The 22,802-nt window shown below is 39.8% G+C and overlaps 4 protein-coding genes across 4 annotated transcripts; all 4 read right to left on the reverse strand.

Annotated features, from left to right (window-relative positions):
• Nucleotides 1-1,613: 1,613 nt before the first annotated feature.
• Nucleotides 1,614-3,649, reverse strand: LOC139104002 (uncharacterized). Its single transcript, XM_070659221.1, has 5 exons — nucleotides 3,483-3,649; nucleotides 3,205-3,367; nucleotides 2,848-3,101; nucleotides 2,510-2,739; nucleotides 1,614-2,425 (listed from the first exon to the last, which is right to left on the reverse strand). Exons 1-5 carry the CDS (start codon nucleotides 3,635-3,637, stop codon nucleotides 2,145-2,147), a joined length of 1,083 nt encoding a protein of 360 aa, XP_070515322.1. The 5' UTR covers nucleotides 3,638-3,649; the 3' UTR covers nucleotides 1,614-2,144.
• Nucleotides 3,650-4,449: 800 nt separating this feature from the next.
• LOC139104003 (uncharacterized) lies at nucleotides 4,450-7,342 on the reverse strand. The gene is made up of 3 exons (XM_070659222.1): nucleotides 6,357-7,342; nucleotides 5,630-5,831; nucleotides 4,450-4,592 (listed from the first exon to the last, which is right to left on the reverse strand). Exons 1-3 carry the CDS (start codon nucleotides 6,538-6,540, stop codon nucleotides 4,451-4,453), a joined length of 528 nt encoding a protein of 175 aa, XP_070515323.1. The 5' UTR covers nucleotides 6,541-7,342; the 3' UTR covers nucleotide 4,450.
• Nucleotides 7,343-8,761: 1,419 nt separating this feature from the next.
• Geko (geko) lies at nucleotides 8,762-15,669 on the reverse strand. The gene is made up of 4 exons (XM_070659220.1): nucleotides 14,621-15,669; nucleotides 13,878-14,156; nucleotides 12,647-12,779; nucleotides 8,762-9,111 (listed from the first exon to the last, which is right to left on the reverse strand). The coding sequence occupies exons 2-4, from the start codon at nucleotides 14,080-14,082 to the stop codon at nucleotides 8,937-8,939; spliced, it is 513 nt and encodes a 170-aa protein (XP_070515321.1). The 5' UTR covers nucleotides 14,083-14,156; nucleotides 14,621-15,669; the 3' UTR covers nucleotides 8,762-8,936.
• A 1,151-nt stretch (nucleotides 15,670-16,820) lies between these two features.
• Nucleotides 16,821-19,048, reverse strand: LOC139104350 (uncharacterized). Its single transcript, XM_070659773.1, is given in 10 exon segments — nucleotides 16,821-16,904; nucleotides 16,906-17,024; nucleotides 17,200-17,384; nucleotides 17,622-17,725; nucleotides 17,799-17,870; nucleotides 17,944-17,985; nucleotides 18,068-18,133; nucleotides 18,249-18,311; nucleotides 18,389-18,549; nucleotides 19,012-19,048. Coding segments are annotated over 10 exon segments (933 nt in total).
• Between the last annotated feature and the right edge of the window lie 3,754 nt (nucleotides 19,049-22,802).

A 22,802-nucleotide genomic window follows, 5' to 3' on the forward strand; every position in this document is an offset into this window, starting at 1 on the left:
GGTCCAACTCGAACGTAGGAGCTACTGCAGTCTGATTAAATCACGAACCATTAAAGCAGCTTAGTAGCGCTTGATTTAACGGATTTTGATCATGGCCTGTACATATATAAATCTCGTCTAACTGCGTAATCTTTCTTTATAAAAACAACGACGTAAGTTATAATATTTAATAAAATAGTTTACTAAAGATCCGTATTAAAATATAATTTTTTTTTATATCCAGTTTTTCTGTATCTTATTATGTTTTCTTATTTTATTACGCCCGTCATCGGTGCGAAAGTAATAACGTTTCGAGCTCATCGCGAATTCAGAAAGTCCCCGAAAATATCACTTCCTGAGTACGGATCACCAAGGATATCTCGTTAATCCGCCCTTCGCGTCGGAAAATCTCAAATCTTCCCCCGCGCGCGGCTTCACCTGAGCGTCGAGGACGCCGGTGGATTCGTCCACCTGCAAAGCATTTTTCACGGGGATTAGCCGCCACAATCGCCGTCTCCCCGACCGATCCTTTGTCAGAGCTATTGCGTTATGCGTCGTAGAAGCTCCTTTGCATCGGCACCACCAATTCGGGAGGATTTGTTTCGGCACTTGGGGTGTGGTAAGCCGACATGAGACCAACGCCCCGACGACGGCGGCTGCTAATAACGAGGAATTATCGTTGCGATACAATGAGCTCGCGGGAAATCCTCTTTGATGTCTACCACGGAAAATAATGCCGCACTAATAGGCACGAGATTATACCGTAGCACGACAAAATCATCGCAGATCGTATCCTGACCCGATGCTAAACCTGTTACGACTTGCTAGCATTTTGTCCATTAGCGTCACTCGATCTTTTCCAACTCAAAATTCGTAGTTCCTGCCATTCCAAAATTTTGGCGAAAATTCTTAGAGTTCAACTGTTTTTTTTTTTTTTTTTTTTTTTTTTTTTTTGCGAGTATTTAATCATCCGAATATAATTGAATATAACTTGAGCCAGTTAATCGCGTAAATTAATTGCGAATTAACAATCTTCATCGCGTCTCGCATTTTTCCCCGTGCGTTGCGATGCGTAAAAGTGAATCTTTGTAAAGTTTCTATACGTACCGCGGAGCATATCACGCGACATTGGATGTATCAGAGGGCTAATTGTCTTCCGCTGTCAGTTGCACCCCACTTGGCTCTGTCCGAGGCACACGCCCCTCTGGGCTACGACATTGCCGTGGACTCCGGCCACACTATTTCCACATCTCTCCCTTGCATCGAGTCAGCGAGTTCACGAGCGCGGTGCACGCCCCAAATTACACGCCAGAAAGGATAAAATAATTACACGTTGTCTGCCGCTTTTTCGACGTTGCGCGTTCTATTTCTACAACGTCACCGACCGGTGAACCACTATTTGGAGAAAGTCATACGTGAATTTTGCAGCTGTGACTCCGCGTGACAAACGTTTCACACCGAAAACGGAAAAAAAAAATGACATACATTACAACTTAGCATTTGCATATATTTTTTTTCCCCCGTTTATAATCATTGCAACAGAGATTATTTCGTACAGATGTCGCAAAATACGTGTTTTAGTTATAATTTGAAATTTACGAATTATGTTAGAAAAAATTTTTGAATAGGATGTACAATTATTCATTATAAGAGATGGTGGAACGATGCAAATAAAGGATCGTTTGAGCTCGCAAGAATAAAATATGCTTTGTCACGTAGAATGGTCGATGCTTGCTTATCGAAATCAAAATTGCATTTCCCGCTGAGTCCACAGTTTCTAGCATTTTGCTGGCTGTGCGCGTCAACAGTGTGTTGTAACGGATGAAAGGATTGAATAACTATATAATATTGAAAGGCTGAATGCAGCATAAAAAAAGAGTTGAATGACTTGTTCGTCCCATTGATTTACGTGCGCCATTGCGATCGATTTAGTAGGTAGAGTGTAAAATGTAAATTAAAAAAAAAAATACGTGTTATAGAAATTAACTGATATACATACGTATAAAAATAGTAGTAATCAAATTAATTTAAATAATTTTTTTTTTTGCGTTACATAGCATTAAAAATAATTTAATAGACGAAATACAATAATTAATTTAGTCTTAAACTATTACTTAAATAATTTTAAATTTTACAAGTTTCTGTTAAAGAAAATTTAAGAGTAGTTAATATGGAAATCGAAATGCACCGTCTCGTAAGTTCGATAGGGATTTAACGACCCTGTTATTCAGTGGGCGATCACTTAATTCCTCGTTATCCGGGAAAATCACTCGTCCTAGGTCCAGTGTGCTTTCTCTCGGAAAAAAGCTCTTTCCATAATCTTGACGGGAAGTTAAAACGGAAATGTCGAACTTCAGCTTTCCCGTACCGGTGCGATCGGCCTCCGCGCCGGCGATGCCCGGCGGCAGTGCTTTACGCTTCCTTTCGCGGAGAAATTCCGAATTACCTGTCGAGAAACGAAAGCCATTTAACTCGTACGAAATCTTAAATTCGAATGACGCCTACGACAAATTTACGGCGGGTTTTCTACCTCGCGAAATGTAAGATGATTGAGGGTAACTCTCGTATCCGGCTCTATTAAAAAGCCGGAAGAATCCGCCTTTGTGATTGTTCAGATAGTACACCAGTTTGTCGGGATTACGCGGACAGTTCGGGAACGCGCGGTAGCACATGGCCGGATTTCCATTGCTGTTGTAACCCAAAACGGCAGCTCGGGCGAAGCCTAGTAAGGGAGACATATCTGCCAGTCCGGTGAACCACCTAGGCATATAACAAGCATGTAATAACTCGGGTGCAATCGGTAAATCCAAAATATATTATTGCAATTAAAACAATTTATTATATATACAATATAAAAAAAAAACGAACTGAGTAAAGATGTTTCTTCCGGACTCTGCTAAATATTCCTCGTTATTCATTGTTGACGCCAGCTTATATTCTCCCAGTGGTTTCCCACTTGCCATCTCGCAGAGTATTCTGGGCACACATTTCAAATCGTCGTGGCGAGAAATTGACGACAGGGCATTGAAAAGATTTGTCCCGACTCCGCCAAATTGATTAGGCCGATCGTTCGGTGTGTCTAATTGATGATTACCGGTAATCGAATTTAGTGGCAAAAACTCCTGCAAAATATTTTAGTACGTTAATAAATGACACATGATAAATTTTACATTGTCGGAATATTAAAAAAAAAAAATATATATATATAGTATAAATTAAACCTACCGATAGAACTTGAGCGTTATTGAATAAATTCAAGAATATATTTCCATAGGGAATTCCAAAATCATTTTCTTTATACGTTGACGAATCCGTAAGGCTTGTCTGCCTCGCGAATGATCGATCATTGTTTCGAGCGAACAGATCAATAGCTAGTTCATCCATGCATCTGTATAATTAATTAAACATAACTAATGACCAGACGGTAAGATTCGCGCGCGATGATATTTCCATCATGCATTCTGCCTATTTAATATCTACGTACAAAACATTGCATTACTTACCGTAATAAATCTGTCACGTTATAAATCTTGCGGGAGGGATCAAAAACACACTGACCATTGTCAGGCGATTCTTGAGAATATCGTGATGAATGTTCGGCGCAAGCTTCGGAGCGTAAATATAAGATGCACCAAACGAAGATAAATTTACTTATCATTTCGCGGCGTGTAACTGTAAACTATTTTTATTCCTAATAAATATTGTACAAATCGCGGACTTTTAACGCACTTTTAAATACAATTCAACATTAAAGACACTTATACTCGAGCATAATAATGCATGAAATCGTTGTAATGTTAACGCGATTCGGTATTCCTTTTGTTTTTCTAATGGAAACGATCGCGTCGCCTTTCGAGTCTTGCGCCAACTGAAACTTTCTTCGGAACCGATTCTCCGATTAACCGTTGGATCGTAAAGTCGTGGGTAGTATCGCGTCACTGTAAGCAACTCTCACTCCATACGGGCCTTTCGCACTCGTGTGTGTATTCCTGACGTACGGGTGAAGAACTCGACACGAAATGGCACAATTTTTTGTAAGAACTTGTCGAAAACAAGTGGACTCGTGAACGTACGGTTCTTTAAATGTCAGACAATTTATTTTCACATAATAATAGCGGAGTGCATACATCGACGTATCGCATGACGAAAGCTTTTTATGTCATGCACGTATAACGGATTGAAAAAAAAAAAATAACTTCCACTCGCACTTACTCACGTACTTAAATCTATAATTATTTACAACGTATTAAAATATTTATACATTTGTTGTTACTTAATCATATACCTCGCGTGACAGCTTTTTATGTATTTGATTTAAATTTTTGTTAGAAGAAAATTAAAATAGCTAAATTACTGGAACGTTATATGAAATTACAGGTCGTAATTTATTTTATCATTATGGGTAGTTAGACGTTTATGGCATCAGGATGTTCATGACTTGCGAAAAATACTCGTGTGCTTTTGCATCATGTTAATCTGACAAAATAGCATTATCACAGGCTCTTCCTCTCTTTGCTAATAAGTGGCATAGCTTCGGACTGCCAATAATGTCGCCCATAAAGACGCTAAGTAAGTAATTCTCTTTCATCGGGTCAGATGATGATTTGTATTCTCTGAAAAAAAATTATAATAACGCAAATTATTGGTAAACGTTGTCTCGTTGCGCCACGTAAATGCGTGTATTAGAAGAGTAACGAAAAGAAATATTATGTTTCCTTGAGTATGCATATCTAATTGCCAACATTGCGTCATATCGCCCACAAAAAAAAAAAAGAACTGAAATCTTATCACCTAGTCATTGTCATTGTTTACGCGACATCGCTATCTCGCCTAAATGGAGTCCTAATTTCTAATGACGCCACTTCGTTCACAATCCATCCATCGTCGACCGCTTTCCCCGAGGCCGGAGAAGGCGGCCGGGACAATCTCGGGACAGCTTCGTCCCTCATATATGGTCGGTTAAGTTCGTCTAGACGGTAGTTGCCGCCAGTACCCAATCCCCAATTTATCTGTCTTCCTTCTCTGCCCCTGCCGGTCTCCTACATCTTGAATATTCCTGCCTCCTACGTGAGGTGCTCGCAGGTGACGAAGAGAAAACCCGAAGCATGAAATGCATATCTCGGGAGGCGCATCGTGTGTCGACAGGTACGGCGACACGTGCTCGCTATCTCAAGCTGCGGGGCATTAGGAGGTCCGAGATAAGCTGACAGATCCTCGAACTTACGGGTCCGGATAGTAGGACGATCGTAAAACGGAGTCTGCCCGGGCAGTAGCAGGACGATCGGCGACGAGGGGCACGGCGGTAAAGAGAAGGGTACAAATTGCATCGGAATGCATTAACGCTCGTAGAGACACCATTAAAAGCTATTTGCTCCCTACGTTACTTACAACTAAATTTAGTGTAAGCCTTGAAAATGCGACACGGTAGCAAAGAGAGACAGAGACAGAGAGAGAAAGAGAGAGAGAGAGAGAACTTTTTATTAATTATATTTCTTAATAGTTGCGTAAAGAATTAATAAGAGCATAAAGAAGGATGAAACGTTTCGTTGTTATTAATAGAGAGTTTAGCAAATATTAATCCTTAATTACACGTTTTTATTGAAATTATTAAACTATGACGGTAACTATATTGTAGTCATTTATATCGTACCTGAATATCTCGTTCCAATTAAAAACGCGCTCGTAACTTCTTCTTTGAAGGGTTTGTTCCGCGTACTTGACACAAATTCTCTCGTAGATGCAAACGTTATTTCCAAGCTCAGCTACTAGCCTCTTTTCGACCTGGTCGACATCTAAGATCTCTTCGTCGTGTATCAAAGAGTGTTCTCGTTTCATTCTTCTGGCATAAGTATCTAAGAATTCAAAGAAAATACTTTTGAAAGACTCGCAAAGTAATTTAATGATTCAATTTAGGTTATTTGATAACTGCGCTGTAACGTTAGAGATTTTAAGTTCGAAATTGCAAAACTTTCTTTTTTACGTACAATAAATAGCATTTAATTTTTCTTTTAATGCGACGAATCTTAATTTGTCTTAATTAATTCGTTCGATAATTATGTAGAGTTTGAATTTTGCCGTAATGGCCTTGTTCTGTTTCGATCACTTAGCGTGCGCGTTCAACGGTAAGCTACGTCAATTACCGAGCTGTTACATGGCTTCATGATCGAAGAGAGAAGTTCCACAACAAGTGGAACACTTTCGCTTTCTCGCTGCTCGCTGATTTAACTTCGCGCATTCCATAAGTTAAACGCGGAAAAAGCAAATAACTTACGACATGTAATACTATTGTTTTCACACTCGGTGAGCCTTAATAACCGATAAGAGGTTTCTAAGTAAATTACATTATTGTAGAATATTATATTTCCTGTAGGCATTACCTGGGTTTAAAGCATAAGCGAGTTTCTTGAGGAAGTTGGTGATTCTTACGCTTGCTATAATAAACGGAAATCCGATCAATTGTACCGGGAGCTGGAATAGCGGTTCGTTTTGTCCAGTCACCGTGACAAGTGTCAATGTAAGAAAGTAGCAGCCAAAGATCATGAACGTCCGCGGAAACAGCATTATGTAAAGGATCTAAAGCATTCGTTAATTATTGCAAAAGAAGAACTAATTCGACCGACTAACACGGCCGTGGAGATTAGCTTCCGCTATTGTGCGTGTGCAGTCGAGTACCTTTCCTTCCGCTGTACAGCTTTCTCTACTTCACACAGAAGAAAAAAAAAAAAAACTTTACATTAGTACATATATATATATATAAATAATAATAATTCTTGCATTTGCAATTAAATTGTTATTCGTAACGTGTCATTTAAATTATTTCTTTAATTTTATTTCGTCTTGTTTATATAATTATGAATATTTCGAAAAATTTCACGCTGTAACAACGATTTAAGAAATAACACCATACGGATTACATCTTGCGTTACGCAAATATATTAATTAGCCGAAAGTATATTATTTCTTTTTTCCCAGCGAAACGATCTCTTCGTTCTCTATGTATCTACGAAACCGTAGCCACGCACTTCACGTCCAAATCATCCAATCGCGTCTCTGTAAATAGATCGATCGTTACTGCTATTTCAAAGCACCGTCATTATGCAACTCATAACATACGTGCGCCGCTCCACGTTTACCGTGCTGATAGCGTATCAATACGTTTTCGCGTTCGATCATGCGGACCACACGCGTAGCCTAAAACGCGCACTTCCACAGCTGCGTCAACGTACCCACGTAATTTTGGCGCACCGGTTAAAAGCACACGGCCGACGTACCGGCGACTAGTTGCTACTTTGGTAAAAACTTGTTGCTGAATGTTCCTCGGAGCACCACGAGGCAGTTGCTCATGCCGACGAGGAGAAAGTGATTGCCCCTTCCCGATCCTCAACGGCACCTCCGACAGTTTCATGTTACAACATTTGGTACACGATTGCAAAGATTTCCTCGTCTCAGCTCGTTAAGGATAGGCGGATCTAACTTTGTTCTTTGGCAAGGTCGATGTGTGCCAACGCACGTAGCCTGCGCATTCTTTCGAAATAGATAAACAATCGAGTCGACTTGATTAAATTATTTTTTTTTTTTTTGCGATTCCACATTGCGAAATTTTTATAAGTTTTTGGGTGGGCATTACAATGCATAGGTAATTATTATAAATATTAATTCTTAGGAAGATGATAAAATGTCAATCGAAATACGTTTCTTTCTATATTTTAATCTTGAAATTTTACCTTTGAAGAAATTCGGGAAAATCTTTCTTTAGCAGTCGGATATTACAACACGTAATTTGCGAATATGTTAGCCGTGATGTATACAAAATAATAAATTACGCATTAACTTATTGCTTCACGATTAACGTTTTGCTTCCCATTTCTGGCACAATTGTCCCACTTTCGAATGCCAAGACTTCGTTTAATCAATTACGTATGCGATGTGCACAATGCGATGTTACGTGACAGAATCCAGTCGAAGTGCAGTAAATAGTGCACGACACACAAATTTTTAGAAACCTCTCGGTAGAACGAATCGTTGATAATTAATTTTATTCATTAGTATCCCGTTGTTTTAAAATCGTGGAATTGGACGCTGCGGGATTTGGCGTCGGCGCGAGACAGATATCGATAAACTTCGACGGCGATGTCGTGCGATAATTTTTGGGAGGAAACCGAATGTGTCGCCCGGCTCTTTTAGAGGGTGGCGGGAACGGTTAGTGGCACGGTGGTTTCATCGGCGTTACATCCCGTTCGTCCTCGCGTATCGCGCCAGTCTTAACTGCTAACCGAGACTCTTGGCACGATCTCGTTTACGATCGCACGGTTCGTTGGGAAACGTCCACTCGGGACGAGTTGGCATCGAGCTTAAGTCGATAAAGACGCCGGCGATTATTCTAATAATTTTCGCGCGTTCCCCCGCTGGGCTCCGGATTATATCCGAGAATGGCAGCCTTGGTATTAAAACCGGGAAAAAGAATAGAGCATAAAACGGAGATCGGGAATTCCGATAATTTGGCAAAGCGTCACCGCGGGACCTCCTACGGAAATGCACGATTTTGAGATCACACGCGTACGGGCAAACTTATGGTAACGGCCGGGGAAAATATTTCGCAACGAAGTAGAAATGCTCGGCGTGTCCTCCATAGGTCCCGAATATCTCTCCACCGTTTCTTATTTCGATTCACGAATTATGTATGCGCGCTACACAAATAAGATTTCTAAATTACAAAATCTGTAATTAAATGACGTAAAGTATAAGTATATTTCGTAATCGGTAGAAAGATAAACTCGCCGCATTCAGGTTGCAATTGATTTTGTTAAGTCTTTATTACAACACTAATATGTACAATTGATTTATCGCCGCGCAAATAGAATGTCTATTAATATTAATAATTCAGAGAGCGGGTAGGCAGTATTTTCAATATCACAGGTTCAGCATTCGTTGATTCCGATAATTACGGTTACGGTACGTCAACGTAGGGGACGAACCTTCTTCATCATGTTCAAAACGCTGATACCTGGCAACGGACACGTCGGGTAAAAATTATGACAGCCCTGACCTTCGATACCGGAAATCAGTTGACCCATGTGTGCCGCGAAATGTAGTCTCGATGGCACTTCTGCTCTCGTACTCAAACTCGTATCCCTGAAAGTTGAGTTTTTATTAGCGACCAACGTAATTCATTTATTTGCCGTAAAACCTTTTTCTCTTTCTCCATTCTATTTAATTTGAAGTATCGAAATGTTTTTGCGTTTTAAGCATTGCTATGTGAGAACGACGAAACGGTTAACTATATTAAACTGGTTGCTGGCATGATGCATAAGAACCAGTACAAGGCGACTTGCCTTTTACTTTCGATATCGACACCAGCCAGTAAACGTGCCCGCGCAAAATCCGGTTACACCCAACGAAACTAGGATATATATTATCGGATCCTTTCTCTCCTTCGATACGGCCGTATTTGCATTTTCAAGCAAGCCAGGGGAGAACAAACGAAATGTCATAGCGTCTCTTTTAAAGCATTACAAATTCGAAATCCCTTGCAGCATTATTATTCCAGTTTAAACAAGTTCGCAATCCTTCGATTTCTCTCGTTCTTTCTTTAGTTGAAAGACCAATTTAGAAATGCTTGTAGAAAGCGTTATTGAAGTAAACTATTACTACGGAATACGAGCGGCGAGGAAATCGCTTTCTTCCGGAGTTTTTTTTTTTTTTCTTTTTGCACCTCCCTCGGAGAATTCTCACACGTCGCTTTGCAAATTTATTTCCCCGGGCTCCCGTGAGAAACTAAAATCGTAGTCGATTGCCGGCGATCTTCCGTCCTAAAAAAAAAAAAAAGAAGCATCCCGTCAAAAGCGGACGAGCTGCTGTGCTGAATCCTTCGAGAAATCGTTCGACGTGTCGGGAGAGTAAGAGCCGCGGCAGTTTCGTCACGCATGGCTCCCGCGGAAGATGTCTTCCTCCTTCGAGAAAGAGAGAAAGGAATAAGCTCTTCCTCCCTTTACGATTCCGTATCCTAACTCCGAAGGGGCGCAGGGATATAACGAATAAACGCAGAACGACTTCTTAGCCTCTCCATCTTGATCGGTTTAACCCGGAGCGATCTACGCCGATAAAAATCAGGTCCTAGGATACGTCGGAACGGACCGGGCGTTTACGCAGGCATAAAAGTAAATATAAAGCTCGGTTCCTTCCGGGACATTAACCGCGGCTAGGATTGCTCCTAGGGCGAAGCCTCTCTCGCTCGGCGATGCGCTTTCCCACCGAAAGAGACAATGAAGACGCGTGAAAGATAACGCGCGCTGCACTCGCTCTATCCACGACTTTTAATTATATTTAAAGTTATATTTGGAAACTTTCTGAGAAGTTTTAATGCAAGAGGTAATACTTCCCGCAATCGTCTCCCCGCTACGTGCTTCTATTTTATAGTCGCTTTTACCCTCCCTGCCCGTTTAATAAAAGCCGCGGAATTTTTATCTTATCGCAATTACGCGCTCAACTTCTAACGAGTGTGTAATGTTGGGGAAAAAAAAAAAAGAAAAATGTTGCGTATTTAAACGGAAACACAAACGTACGTGTACAATGCCGTCGTTTTGGTTCATTATACTTTCTAATGAAACTCGTTTTTTTTTTTTTTTTTTTTTTTTTGCGTCAATTCGTTTTATTGTTCGTCGACGTCGTTTTCGTTTAACACGCGGACGGAAATGAACAGCCGTAATAAATACGAAACTTTTATTTGGAACAACTACTTGGAGATAAACTGTTTTAATCCATTGGTTTATGATAATATGAATTTCACTTTAATCGCCACGGTTGCTTAACGCCACACCATAATAATCAACTATTTTACTTTCGTATTCCTCCAAATATCGTTTTACGAAATATACGTTGTCGGAGAAAAGCGAATGAAACACGTAGGTAGTTTCAGGTTCTAGTTATTAACATAAGAAACGAAAACTAAAGAGATGCTAATGAGATACGCTGTATTATTAAGAAACAAACCGAAAATTGTCAACCGAAAATGTTGCGTATTAATTAGTCTTTTTTTTTTGTTTTTTTCTTTTTTTTTATTCATGAATAATACTCGAGAGAAATTTGCGTTTGTTCGGAAACGAAAATTTCAGTCGGCGATGAGCGCAATGTTCTTTTAGCTAGCGAGGAGTTAATAATCAAAGTTGGAAGTAACTTATTGCTTTCTAGCGGCTCGCGGCGTTTGCCACATCGTGATGAAATGTTTGCAGATGCTCGGAGTTCCGGGGAGGCCGGACGGTAGGATGCGATACCGCCGTATCGCGGAGAAAGTATACGGGATTGGATAACCCGCGAAAACGAAAGTGTTCATTGGGAATAGTTACGGCGAAATACGGCAAAAGGTGCACATTTTCGGACGGGACTTATATAAGGCTCTCGTGGTTGCTTTCAGACAGCACACTTTCCAAAATGCGCGCGACTCAATTTTTAATCTGTGATTTATGAATTACGATTTTGCAGTTTTTAATAATCAGAGAGCGATAAATATAACGGATGGTAGAAACTTTTAGAGAAATTTCGCAGTGTCACAATAATTGAAATGCTAGATTATTGTGCTATTATTATTTTGTTTTTATTTTTCTTTTTTTTTTCTTTTTGTTATTGTTTAAGTCTCGTTTTTTTTTATTTTTTTCTGGTTTTTGATGAACTCATATTCTAAATTCATCGAATACGTGTTTGCGCGGCGAGGATCGTCGCGAATGTATAATTAATACGTCCATATTGGAACTCTCGAGTATCGGGATCCACCGCGATACATTCCACACTGTGCAAATATGGAGATTTAAAAGCGTTCCGCATGCGGGCGGTTTCCACATATCCCGATTTTCCCCGCAAAGTTCGTTTTAACGTAACGTTGCTTTTAATCAGAACGTAAAACGCGCGTGTTCGCGGTATAATTCTTTGCATTATCCGCATAACGTGGCGAACGTGTTGCGCGCGAAACGGGGACCTAGCCGCATTTTACCTCCGATCGTAAACGAAAATTGCGAAATACGCCACGCGCAATTGTCCTAGCATCCAATTTTCCCGAGCGGGTAAGCGTTTCTCGTTGGACATTTCCTGTGGACGCCGTCGTTTTCCAAAACATCCTGTATAATTGTAATGCACGGTAGATATTATTACCGAGCTTTCAGCTTCGCTGAGTGAAAATTGCGAAATCGTTGTTACCCGTTCGTCGAGGACGATGGTCATCGGTCCGCACTTTCGGATAAGAAAACGTAACCGTACGCTTTCCTGAAAAATCACGTTTCTCCCCGGCACTTTTCCCTTCGTCATTGTCAACCTACGCGAACCGAGAGAAATATTTTCGTAATCCTTGCACATAGCGCCCGCCGTTTCAGGGTCAACAAACTTTGTGCCGCTCAGCTGCAATGCCGATCGAAAGTTGTGAAAGTAAGAACTGGGTGCAAGAGCCTCAATGATGAAAGTAGATTCTCACTTCGGTATATAAAATAAATTAAGCGGGTTATCAACCATTACTAACCGCGAACCATTCTAGATTCTCCCACAAGTCACTTTGATAAAGAGACGTCACCGCGATGTCTCTTTCAGCGACAAGTTCGTTACTTATTTAATATGAACAGAGTTATTTTCTCCTCTTAATGAAAAGTAAATAGATATAAATAGAGAGGACGTAAAAGTTGCCTACCTTAGTAGATTCAAAAGAGATCGCTCCATTTCGCTTAGCTGGTCTTGGGGAACGGATTTGGTGAGTTCGCATATTAACTTCGGCAAGCAAGCGGTTTTAATCGTCGCCATCATCTTCGCACGGCGTAAATCAGCTGCACAAAAATCGGAATCACACTGTCAATTATATCACGACACGTGCATTATCATTCTGAGCGATGGGACGATTAATGGATCACGGGCATTATTCCGAATGACCACGCGCATTCGCACGAGCGACGACCGGCTTTGTTTAATCACACGATAAATAAATGACAAGTTAAGAGCCGAGAACGCACGTTCAAAATTTCTAAAGATTGGATCTGGAACGTGACGAGGGCACTTTTACTTTCAGGAACAAGAGTATTCTCGTTACGTCCCAGATCTTTAGAAATTCATATCACGTACGAATGGAGTAGTAAAAATATAGAGCCCTTTTATTTTTGTTATACTAGACATTTACTTCTGCTTCTTCTACGCTAAAAAAAAAAAAAAAAAAAACGGTTTAAAAAAATAATTTTCAGTAATGATTTATATTAACAAAAATTGGCACGCGGCCGATCTATTGTCTCGCGTGATTTTAACATCGCGAGTCTTGCATTTTTTATCCGAAGACCGAGCACGCAATACGTACATAGATAGCGGAGCTCCGAAGTGAGCCAAGCGAATTAATAAATTAGGGAAAATGCAGCAACAATTATATCTCTGCATATCTTATTTTAAAAATAAAGAGCATAATTTTTTTTATTGAGAGATAATATCAATATTAATTAATCGTAAAAAAAAAATATATATGTGGAGACAAACGGGACGTATATTGGAGAGAACCTCGATAACGTTATCAAACGATTAAAGCGGACGAGCGCACGGCTAATTAATTAATTCACGGACTAACAATTAGCTCTATGGGAATTAACAAGCGTAACTTCATGAATAATGGCGTGACGACATACGCCCGTGGATTTCGTATGCAAATATATTTTTCATGCAGTGACTAGAGAGAGAAAATTCTAAGCTATTTGTACGCAAGGATATCTTACTCAAACTATATAATTACGGCCGAAGGATATTATCGTATTTCTTGCCAAGGCGAGTAAGATTTCACGTTGTAAAAGAAAGATCGTATTCTTCAATTTGTTTCGCAACACATTTGCGAAAAAAAAAAAAATTTTGTTACATTGTGTGTCTTCCATATGACGTACTTATTTTCTTACCATTGTTCTCATCGACGTCTTTTTTCAAGACAATAGACATCTTCTCGTGGGGCCCTTTGAGCTGAGCTTCGGGTTCTTTCACATCATCAGTTACATTTCTCTCTTTTGTGTTACCGAAAATCGAGGCTATTAAAGCGCTATAATCGCCAGCGAATACTAGAAACATCCCCACAAATATGACCAAACGTACTGTACCAGTGTCCATGTCGAATTTTTTCTTCAGTAATACGTTGGAATAAAAATAATCTGTTAATTCTAAATCCACGGAAAGAATTACCTCTGAAAAAAGTAAAAATATCGAGCGAGTTTGATTAATCAACGGACAAATTCGAACATAAAGATAAAAAAAGAAAAGAAAATTTTGATATAATTTTACAATTTTATATTTCACATTAAAATATGTAAACGTGTAAAAATACAGAAAGTAAAAGCGGCAAGGTATTTAAATGCAGTTGATTCTTTCAGTCAGAAGTTAGATTATTCGAATCGCTTATTTGTTACGTCGTGCCAGAAATTATTATACCCATAATTAGGGACGAAAATTATCTAATCAATGTATGAAAGTAATAATGTAAATGAATATAAACGTCGATTCGCCGCGATGACTTGGCCTCTTTCAATGATCACGTATTATTACGTAAACGTTCAACCGATTATGCTTCACGACTCCGAGATCGATAAGTTCGCCTTAACCTGAATTCTCAAAGGTACGCAATTGCGATACGCGTGATCCAAATAAATACCTGTCCCTGGACCGGCAATCGATGTAATTGGCCAGACGGTCGACCGCTGCGAACCGGTCACAGCTCTCTCTCTCTTTCTCCTCTATCTCCCTTTCCCTCTTTCAAAAGAGAAGAAAGAGAGGACTCTCACTTTCTGTTAACTTCTACTTTCTTCAAGATCCGCCGCATTCAGCAATAAAGCTAAATCCTCTTACGATGTCCGTCTTACTTTCATCCAAAGCGACAAAGCTCGTTCTCGAGAGCCGTGACTGCTTCGAGCACGGCTCTTTTGTATCGTCGAATGCACTTCTAGCGCACGGGAGTCGCGGAAACGACCGGCAAAATCGTAACGGGAGTTCTCTTTCTGCTCCCTTGTCCCAGGAAACACGGCGCAAACGACGCGAGACCTCTCTCACCGAGCTGTAACACCGTCATCGAGCAAGAGTGGCGCCAGAATTCACTCGCGAAGTGGGCTCGCATTTACGGATGACGTTGCCGATTATAATTTGCGCACGCGGCAAAGTATTTTCCCGTGCCCCCGCGAGCTCGAGCGATGCGCTTTGCCCATTAAATTTTGGAAAGCAATTAACCGAGGTACGGACGATCAATTCCCGAACGTCGAACGAGCACGCGTGCGTTTTCGGTCCCGCTCGCTAAATCAAATCACGCATAAATCGAAATCCGCGGATCGTAACTCAATATCGCGCGCCGGCTCTGCGATATACGTTGCGTCGCTGCAACAAATTTTTCTGCTCCTCCATTACGCACAATCGAAGGCTCCGCCGTGAAAAATATTCGGATGAAATACTGGACGTCGAATGTCACTGTGTCACCAAGATATATAAACGGGGATCTCTCACAATAACGTTTCGTAAAAAACGAGAAGAACGTACTGAACGGAGTATAAAATTTGCAAGCATGCCACTGCGCGTATTGTTCTCGATCTGTCACTAAATGTACACCGCGGAGTGACGACCCGTTGTCTCCAACGAAGAGAGAAATACGAGCAGCACTACCGTAGTCTGTCGAAGTCGCGGAATGACTGTGAATGACTCGAAACTACAGCGGCGAACGTCTAACGAGTCGTCAGTGAAAGTTGGCCGATCGCTCGTAAGTCCAACAGTTTCGATGGCTCGCGGTGCTGCGACTCGTACAAGCTAGATTGCACGAGAAAATGCACCGTTTTTTTTTTTTCAAACCACTGCCATTAGATATCACAGGAAATATCGCTCTATAATATTATTGACAGATATTTAAGCAAACATTAATAAAAATATTAATATCAATTTTCTACGTGTCGATAAATAAGTATTTCAGAAAAAAAAAAATTAATTTAATTAGATTAAATTTGTCTAATATAATTTTTCTGTCAATAGCTATTTCAGAACAAAAAAAAAAAAATAATTAACGTAATCAAATTAGATTTGACTAGCGAAAGTTTATTTTTCATTAATTTTACGAGCAAAGAGTAATTATTTTCTCACCATTAAGTTCTCAATAAATAAATAATGTTCTCTTGCGATATCCGTGCCAATTTTCAAGAATAATAATTAGGAAAATAAGAAGAGTCAATTGAACCAGAGCGGAAAGATGATATTGTAGATAATTTATGGGTGGAGCGGTTGTTACATCGAAAGATTGCTTATACATAGCAAGAGCTTTCCAATTACATGCTGACGTTAACATGCGTAAACTATCTAATTGAATACTTTCGCCTTCATATAACGCTATAATGGTGCAACTAAAATTATTATTTTAATGTTTAAAAAATTTCCACGTATAATAAATTTTTTATACAATATAAAAACTGAATTTTTATATATAAAATTTTGATGGAAATGTAACAACTTTAAATAACACGTTCAGCCCGGCACATAACATTTGTTTATCGAATATCTCACGCGCAAAAAAGTTTGCATAAATATTCATTTAAATCAAGGTTGTACGAAGAGCTATTTTTAAATCAGGTCGTGTCTTAAGGCGAATGCAAATGGTGCTTACATATTCCAATCATGATTGACTTTATTCAATTATTATGTTTTTACTACAATTTTATTGTAGCATATAATGTAATGTTATACAACAATGAATGATACTGTATTGCAAGAAAATTAATATATATGCTAAAGATAGTTTTAGAACGACGTTGAGAAAAAGTAAGGAATTTATCTTTCTTTTAGTGCCGCGCGATGTCGAAAGTACTCGATTTCTTTTTTTGTTTTTATGAGTATCCACGTAGAAAGATGTTAGCTAAACCTAACAGCGATTTAGTGAAAGGTGTGGCACTCTTTAAGGAATCCATATGAAATTTTACGCATATTGCAACATAAAGATTGTCGCGAGCGCGTCTTTGTGAATAGCTTCTTGAAATACCTTTTTCGATCACCGTCTTGATAATTGTATCGTGAAGGAATTTTGCTTGCAGCTATAAAATAGAGATCGCGAAATTATTCAGATTTTAAAATCTATTTTAATGATAGATAATGCAAATTATTTATATTCATATTCTACTTTTATGATTTATCCAGCATGTTTAAATAATTATTCGATATTTAAGATTGAATATTATTATATGTAGAGTAATTGACGTAGTATCTTACGATATCTGTTAACGGATTCGGGGGAAGTTTCCGCAGAAGCGCTGTTACTTGAATTTGATTTTTGACAACGGAGTCGAAGTCGCAGATGGCGATCTTCGATGTCCTGGCGGTCTACTGACAAAGATCCCGTACTTCCGAGGCGGAGGTTCCGGTGGGGTGGACGGTGGAAATGACGGTTCGAGAATCTTATATTTCAGACAAGATACAGTTAATTGTATTAATTTTCACATCCATGTAAAAATACACATTTCTAATCATTCAGTAATATATTATTGATTACGATATAAAATCATTAAAATTTAATGTTATAAAATATTTTTGTATGGATTTAAAAAATGTATAATATTCTATGCAATGTTGTGGTAAAAAAAAAAATTTCAAGTATCATACTTGATGTCTTTTTTACAAGTTGCTTAATTTACCTTGACTTTCTCAATTGGACTCGTGAATCCGCTGCATTTTTTCGAATCTTCACCTTTGATGTCGGAACTAAGTAATTTGTCTGAGCACTTGTACTAAAAACCATCTACGATTTAATAACAATTATTGAAGTTCATAAAAAGATAACTACAAAAATGACGTCTAGAAGCGATCATTACTTTTTCTATCATGTTTTCCAATCCATTGACTTTATTGGACGTCGTAATTAATTCCGTGCTAAGTCTGTCCATCTGATAAATTCAAGAATCATTGTTGAACGTTAAAGCATTATAAGCAGGCAATTCACATAGTTTTGAAACTTACTTCTTCCTCTAAGTATTTCATAGTCACTTTTTGTGTATCTGTCTGTAAAATAAATACCTTTAATTTTATATACGCATATATTATTAGAAAAACAAAAAAGATATAATATTAAAACACTGCTAACCATTTTTACAATTACTTTTTCAAATTCTGTCTTCTTATTGTTTAACAAAACCAATCTGTTTAATTTCTAAAACAAAAAAAAAAGATGTATATTAAAGTGCCAGTACAGATTGCTGTATTTACTGTTTAAAAAGACTGCTCTTACATAATCATATAAATGTCATAAACAGAATTAAACTAACTGTTTTGTTCTCTGCTACCGTTGTCGTCATCTCTCGATTCGATTTTTCAATACGTTTTATTATCTTGAACACGGCAGAGACGAATAATAATCAAAATTGCACATTGCTTTTAATTATAATTAATTATGTAGAGTACTTACATTGTTAGCATACCACAACGTTAAATAGAACAAAATGTACATCAAAATGCAAACGTAAAAATTATCCAAAACGTACGCTCGTATAAACGACTGCAAATACGAACAGAAAAAGATATCAGGAATTGTCGTGACAAATTTATGTAACGATTCGTAGAGGTTACCTGATGATCGTAAATGTTAACGAGTTTTAAAATTGGATGGGATCTCGATAGTTGGGAAAAGTAGCATGGCTTTTGCGAGAACATCCTCGAGAGCGCAATCCATGAGCAAAGTAAAGAGTTAGAAAAATCAAAGGAACTCGAACATGCTATTAAACCTGGATACCGAGCGACGTATTTCTGTGGCGAAACGCGGAACAAGAATTTCCAGTCGATTTGACAGTAGAGTGTGAATGCGTCTCATTTACATTTAACACTCGAGATACTTGCGAATAGCGAACTATGATAAATCGTGCCGAACTTCGTGGAACGAAGTGATTCCGAATGCTTTAATAAGACTTGCGTAAATATTTTAAATATGCGCACGTTTCTTACTTAGTACTTTAAATGATTCTTATTGCTTTAAATGTAATTTAAGTATAGTAAGCGTTGCAATATAATTTTTATTTTTATTTTTTTTGTTACAGATCAACGTTGTTGGATAAACTCTGCCACTACGCATCGTTTGGTGAGTCAAACTCTTTTTTTCTTTTTTATGTCAGCGGTTTGAAAAATCGTCGATTATTGCGATAAAAGTATTGAAAAAAAACCTTAAACGAGTATTTCAGGCAATTTGCGTAAATCTTTCACTTCCCGTAAATTCGATTTTATAACGCGTCTCCGTTTATTCTCCTAATAAAAATTTAATTTTAATGGAAAAATCATAATTTACTTTCACGAAATAATGAAAAATAAGCTGGCGGTTATGTAATTGAAAAAAAAATTGAAACATCCTTAAAATTTTAATTCTGTATAACTGTCAGCTTGATATCTCGGGTGGGTTAGCACTTTGCACTTAAGAGAGTCTTCAAACGGCAATATTTTATGCATTGGTATCGTAGCTTCTGAAAAGCTTCCTTCTTATCAGGGTATTATCTCCCCCGCGTGGACTCGTATAATAACACCTCACGGGATCGCGATAATGTAATCTCCTTCATATAAACATAATTAAGGCGCAAAAGCGTGTGTTGAAGCAGGTGATTTCATATAGCGATGGCCGCGTTTATCGATTCCAGAGGTTGCGACACGAGTGGCACGAATAATTCCCGCGATAAGAGAGAGCGTAATTTTGATAAGTAATAGGAAGCGCGACAGCGCAGAAAACGCATGGGGGTCATAATTATCTTTATCATTGTCGCAATCCGCTATTATTATAAATATTAGTCCCGAGCTGCCCTTAATTCTTATTGCACTTAAATATAACAACTCTGAACCGTCCACCGAATAACGCGGTCAATATAATCATTTTCACTTCCGTAGAAATGCAACTCGTTATGTCTATTTACCAAGATTTTAATTATTACGCGTGCAATTTCGCCGTAAATGACGAGCTTCGTAATTTTACGAACTGAAATTTCAAACGTCAGCGCCGCTACGTCGTCGTCATTAAAACGCGCTATTTCGCAGCTTCAACTCGGTAAGGGACCGCGAGATAATAGCGTAGGTATTAAATCCGACTTTACGCCGTGCAGGCACTTTCGTCACGGGACCGGTACCGACAACTAAAGCGTACATTCGACGGAAACTTAAACAAAGCTGCGAGTAACTATCTGGCAACTATCGAGAAGCGGCGGGAATCAAAGTCAAAGGGAAAAGAAAAAAAAAAAAAATCTAAACTGTTGAGCAAACACTCGTCGAAAGTCGCGTTCGTCGCGTTCGAGTGCTCCCTCCTCTATCCGGCCCTCCGCTCAAAGCAAATTATGAACTAATCCACGAGGGATCGTTTGCTTTTTGCGTCAAGCACCGAGTCGGCTCCATCGACATCCTTCGATTAAATACACAAGGATTATCACATGAAAGGCATACAGGCCGCTCGGTATGCAGCGACAAACCGCGCACACACGTGCGTCAACGTGACGTACGCCCGAATATGTACACAGCCGGTGATATGCTCGAGCATCGGCGGGCGCTGGCTAGGGCGAGACTGGGCCACTTGTCGTTTCCCATGATGCCTCGCGGGCAGGGTTGACTAACTAAATATCGAAGTTAGACGGGCCCCGAGGCCAGGGTTAAACGGAGCTTAAAAAGCATCGAGCGGACGCGGAATGATGAACGCCGGTATAACGCGCGAGAAGCGCCGAATCAACTGTGAAAACACTTGAGATCACTTAGAGGAATCTCCGCGAGTTGCAAAGCGCGACATCCGCAGCTCCGCTCTTACCGATCCATCACCCTCCCGGGGATGTTTATGTAAAACAGTAGCCGATAAACGCGGCGACCCTCCAGATAGAAGCGCGATGGAACCACTTGACGCGTCAAAAACGTCAGTTACACATCGGGGGCGGTGCCGCCGCACGGGGGTACGGGATGGTCGCTTCGGGGATGCTTTTGTCGGAGAGAAAAGACGGGATTTAGAAGCGACCTGTGATATCCAGAATAGAAATTGAGGGACGGTCGCGAAAGGGTCGCTAGTATTTTGCAAGGGGAAAATTAGTTTATTTGAGAATTTGCATGGCGCTTTAAACACTTATCGTTCCTTTTGACTTTAATATATTAAATAATTAATTTAAAAACTATTCATATGCGTTTCTATATCGCTTTTATTCGTTGCGGTATCTTCTTCTTTTTTTTTTTTTTTTTTAATTCGATACAAAATCGTTTTTTTAAACACATTCTATAGAAATATAATCAAAGTAAAGGCCAGTCGCGATTTGCAAGGATATCCATTCATCTTCTTTACGCAAGATCCCCCAAATCAACCCAACCTTAACCGCACTGAACTCTACGTGAAGGACGAATGACCACAATCGCCCTTCACGACCGAGTTATCGCGATCGGCATAAGCGCCAAAGATAAAGGCGAACGAGTCACGGGGAAGGAAAATTGGTCGGCCACCTAGAGCAGGATATCGCCAGAGGATCGAGGATCCTGGCGGGAGGAGTCTATTTTCTCTTGTGCACGAGCTACTACGGTAAAGACACGCCGTTTCGGGGCGACAGGATCGGAACATAATCGATTTGCCGTGAGCTCATCCGTAATTCGTTCCCTGCAGTCAGCGCGACGAGAAAGTCTCGGCGGCAAAGGCGCCACCCGAGCGAGAAATTACTCATCGTTCTGATTGAGGTTAATTAATTAGATAATTAAGTCCGCCCCCGCCCGCGACCGGCGCCGAGGGGACGAAACGTGGCAGGGTACACAGAAGCAAGCGAGGAACGTCTCGCTTCTATCTCCCAGGAGAAGGCGGTCGACGCCGATCCTCGTTATAAAAATGCTCCCTCGTTATTACCGAAATCGGTTCGCTTCTCTTATCTCGTTAATCGTCTTTTCTCGAATGCTCCGCTCGTGTCCCGTTCCGAATAAAGTCACCGACTTCTTGCGCCGCGCGAAGAGAAAATTTCCGTCGCCGTGTCACATTCAATTAGACGTTTCAGAGAATTATTAAAAGCAAATTGGCATATTCGGACGGTTAAATAAAACGCGCTAGAAATCGTGAAAGGCCGAAACCGCGAGATAACAAAGGAAAAAGAAAAGAAAATGAAATGAGGTTAGTCGTCTTTGTATAAATACGTCACAGTGCAATTTTCTACTAAAATTCTATTATACAGAAACGCGATAAAAATTTTATGGTACAAATTCTACAATAATTCCACGTAAAGCAAGCATTTTCTTTTTTTTTTTTTCTTTCAACTTGTATTCAAGTCGCATCCAGCCGCGCAATTTTCTGTTCTTTCGTTTACTGCGGTAAAACCGTTGGCGGAGTAAACCAGCTTACCGTGTACAGGACATCAGAACCAAGGATTGGGGGAACAGTTTAAAGCGAATCTCTGAAAACCCCGCGCGTTCGATAAATTTTCATGTCACCTTTATCTGACGGTATTTCACAAGCAACACCATCCAGGGGTTGGCTGGGCCGCGTATGAAAGAACTCTTTACACATGACACTTAACGAGAATCTCATAATCTTGCAGGGACGCGGTTCTCTCTCTCTCTTTCTCTATCTATCTCTCTCTCGTCCCTGACACCCTGAAAATCTCTTTGAAGATCCACCCATTGACGCTCGCGGTTTAATATTCCGTCACGGATATTAATGCTCTCCTAGCAACGACTCCTCGTAAATCAGCAAAGCCCCCATGCTGATGCACTTTTCGCTACCGTTTCCCAGCATCTCCCTCCCTCCCCACCGACCGCCGCGGTTTCAGCTTTGCTTTCACCAATACCGCAGCCTCGTCCGTGAGATCTACACGCGGACGGCCGCGTTGATTGAGGATAATGCGACA

The sequence above is a fragment of the Cardiocondyla obscurior genome, linkage group LG07, assembly GCF_019399895.1.
Source record: "Cardiocondyla obscurior isolate alpha-2009 linkage group LG07, Cobs3.1, whole genome shotgun sequence".
Classification (NCBI taxonomy): Eukaryota; Metazoa; Arthropoda; class Insecta; order Hymenoptera; family Formicidae; genus Cardiocondyla; species Cardiocondyla obscurior.

Coding starts and splice junctions, on each gene's coding strand:
- LOC139104002 (XM_070659221.1), bottom strand. CDS start 3,637: ATGATAAGTAAATTTATCTTCGTTTGGTGCATCTTATATTTACGCTCC. Junction 3,368..3,482: donor AACGTGACAGATTTATTACG/GTAAGTAATGCA, acceptor TTAATTATACAG/ATGCATGGATGAACTAGCTA. Junction 2,740..2,847: donor GGAAGAAACATCTTTACTCA/GTTCGTTTTTTT, acceptor TTATATGCCTAG/GTGGTTCACCGGACTGGCAG.
- LOC139104003 (XM_070659222.1), bottom strand. CDS start 6,540: ATGCTGTTTCCGCGGACGTTCATGATCTTTGGCTGCTACTTTCTTACA. Junction 5,832..6,356: donor CGCTTATGCTTTAAACCCAG/GTAATGCCTACA, acceptor TTGAATTCTTAG/ATACTTATGCCAGAAGAATG. Junction 4,593..5,629: donor AATTGGAACGAGATATTCAG/GTACGATATAAA, acceptor ATTTTTTTTCAG/AGAATACAAATCATCATCTG.
- Geko (XM_070659220.1), bottom strand. CDS start 14,082: ATGGACACTGGTACAGTACGTTTGGTCATATTTGTGGGGATGTTTCTA. Junction 12,780..13,877: donor AGACGTCGATGAGAACAATG/GTAAGAAAATAA, acceptor ATTTTTGTGCAG/CTGATTTACGCCGTGCGAAG. Junction 9,112..12,646: donor TCTCTTTTGAATCTACTAAG/GTAGGCAACTTT, acceptor CTCAACTTTCAG/GGATACGAGTTTGAGTACGA.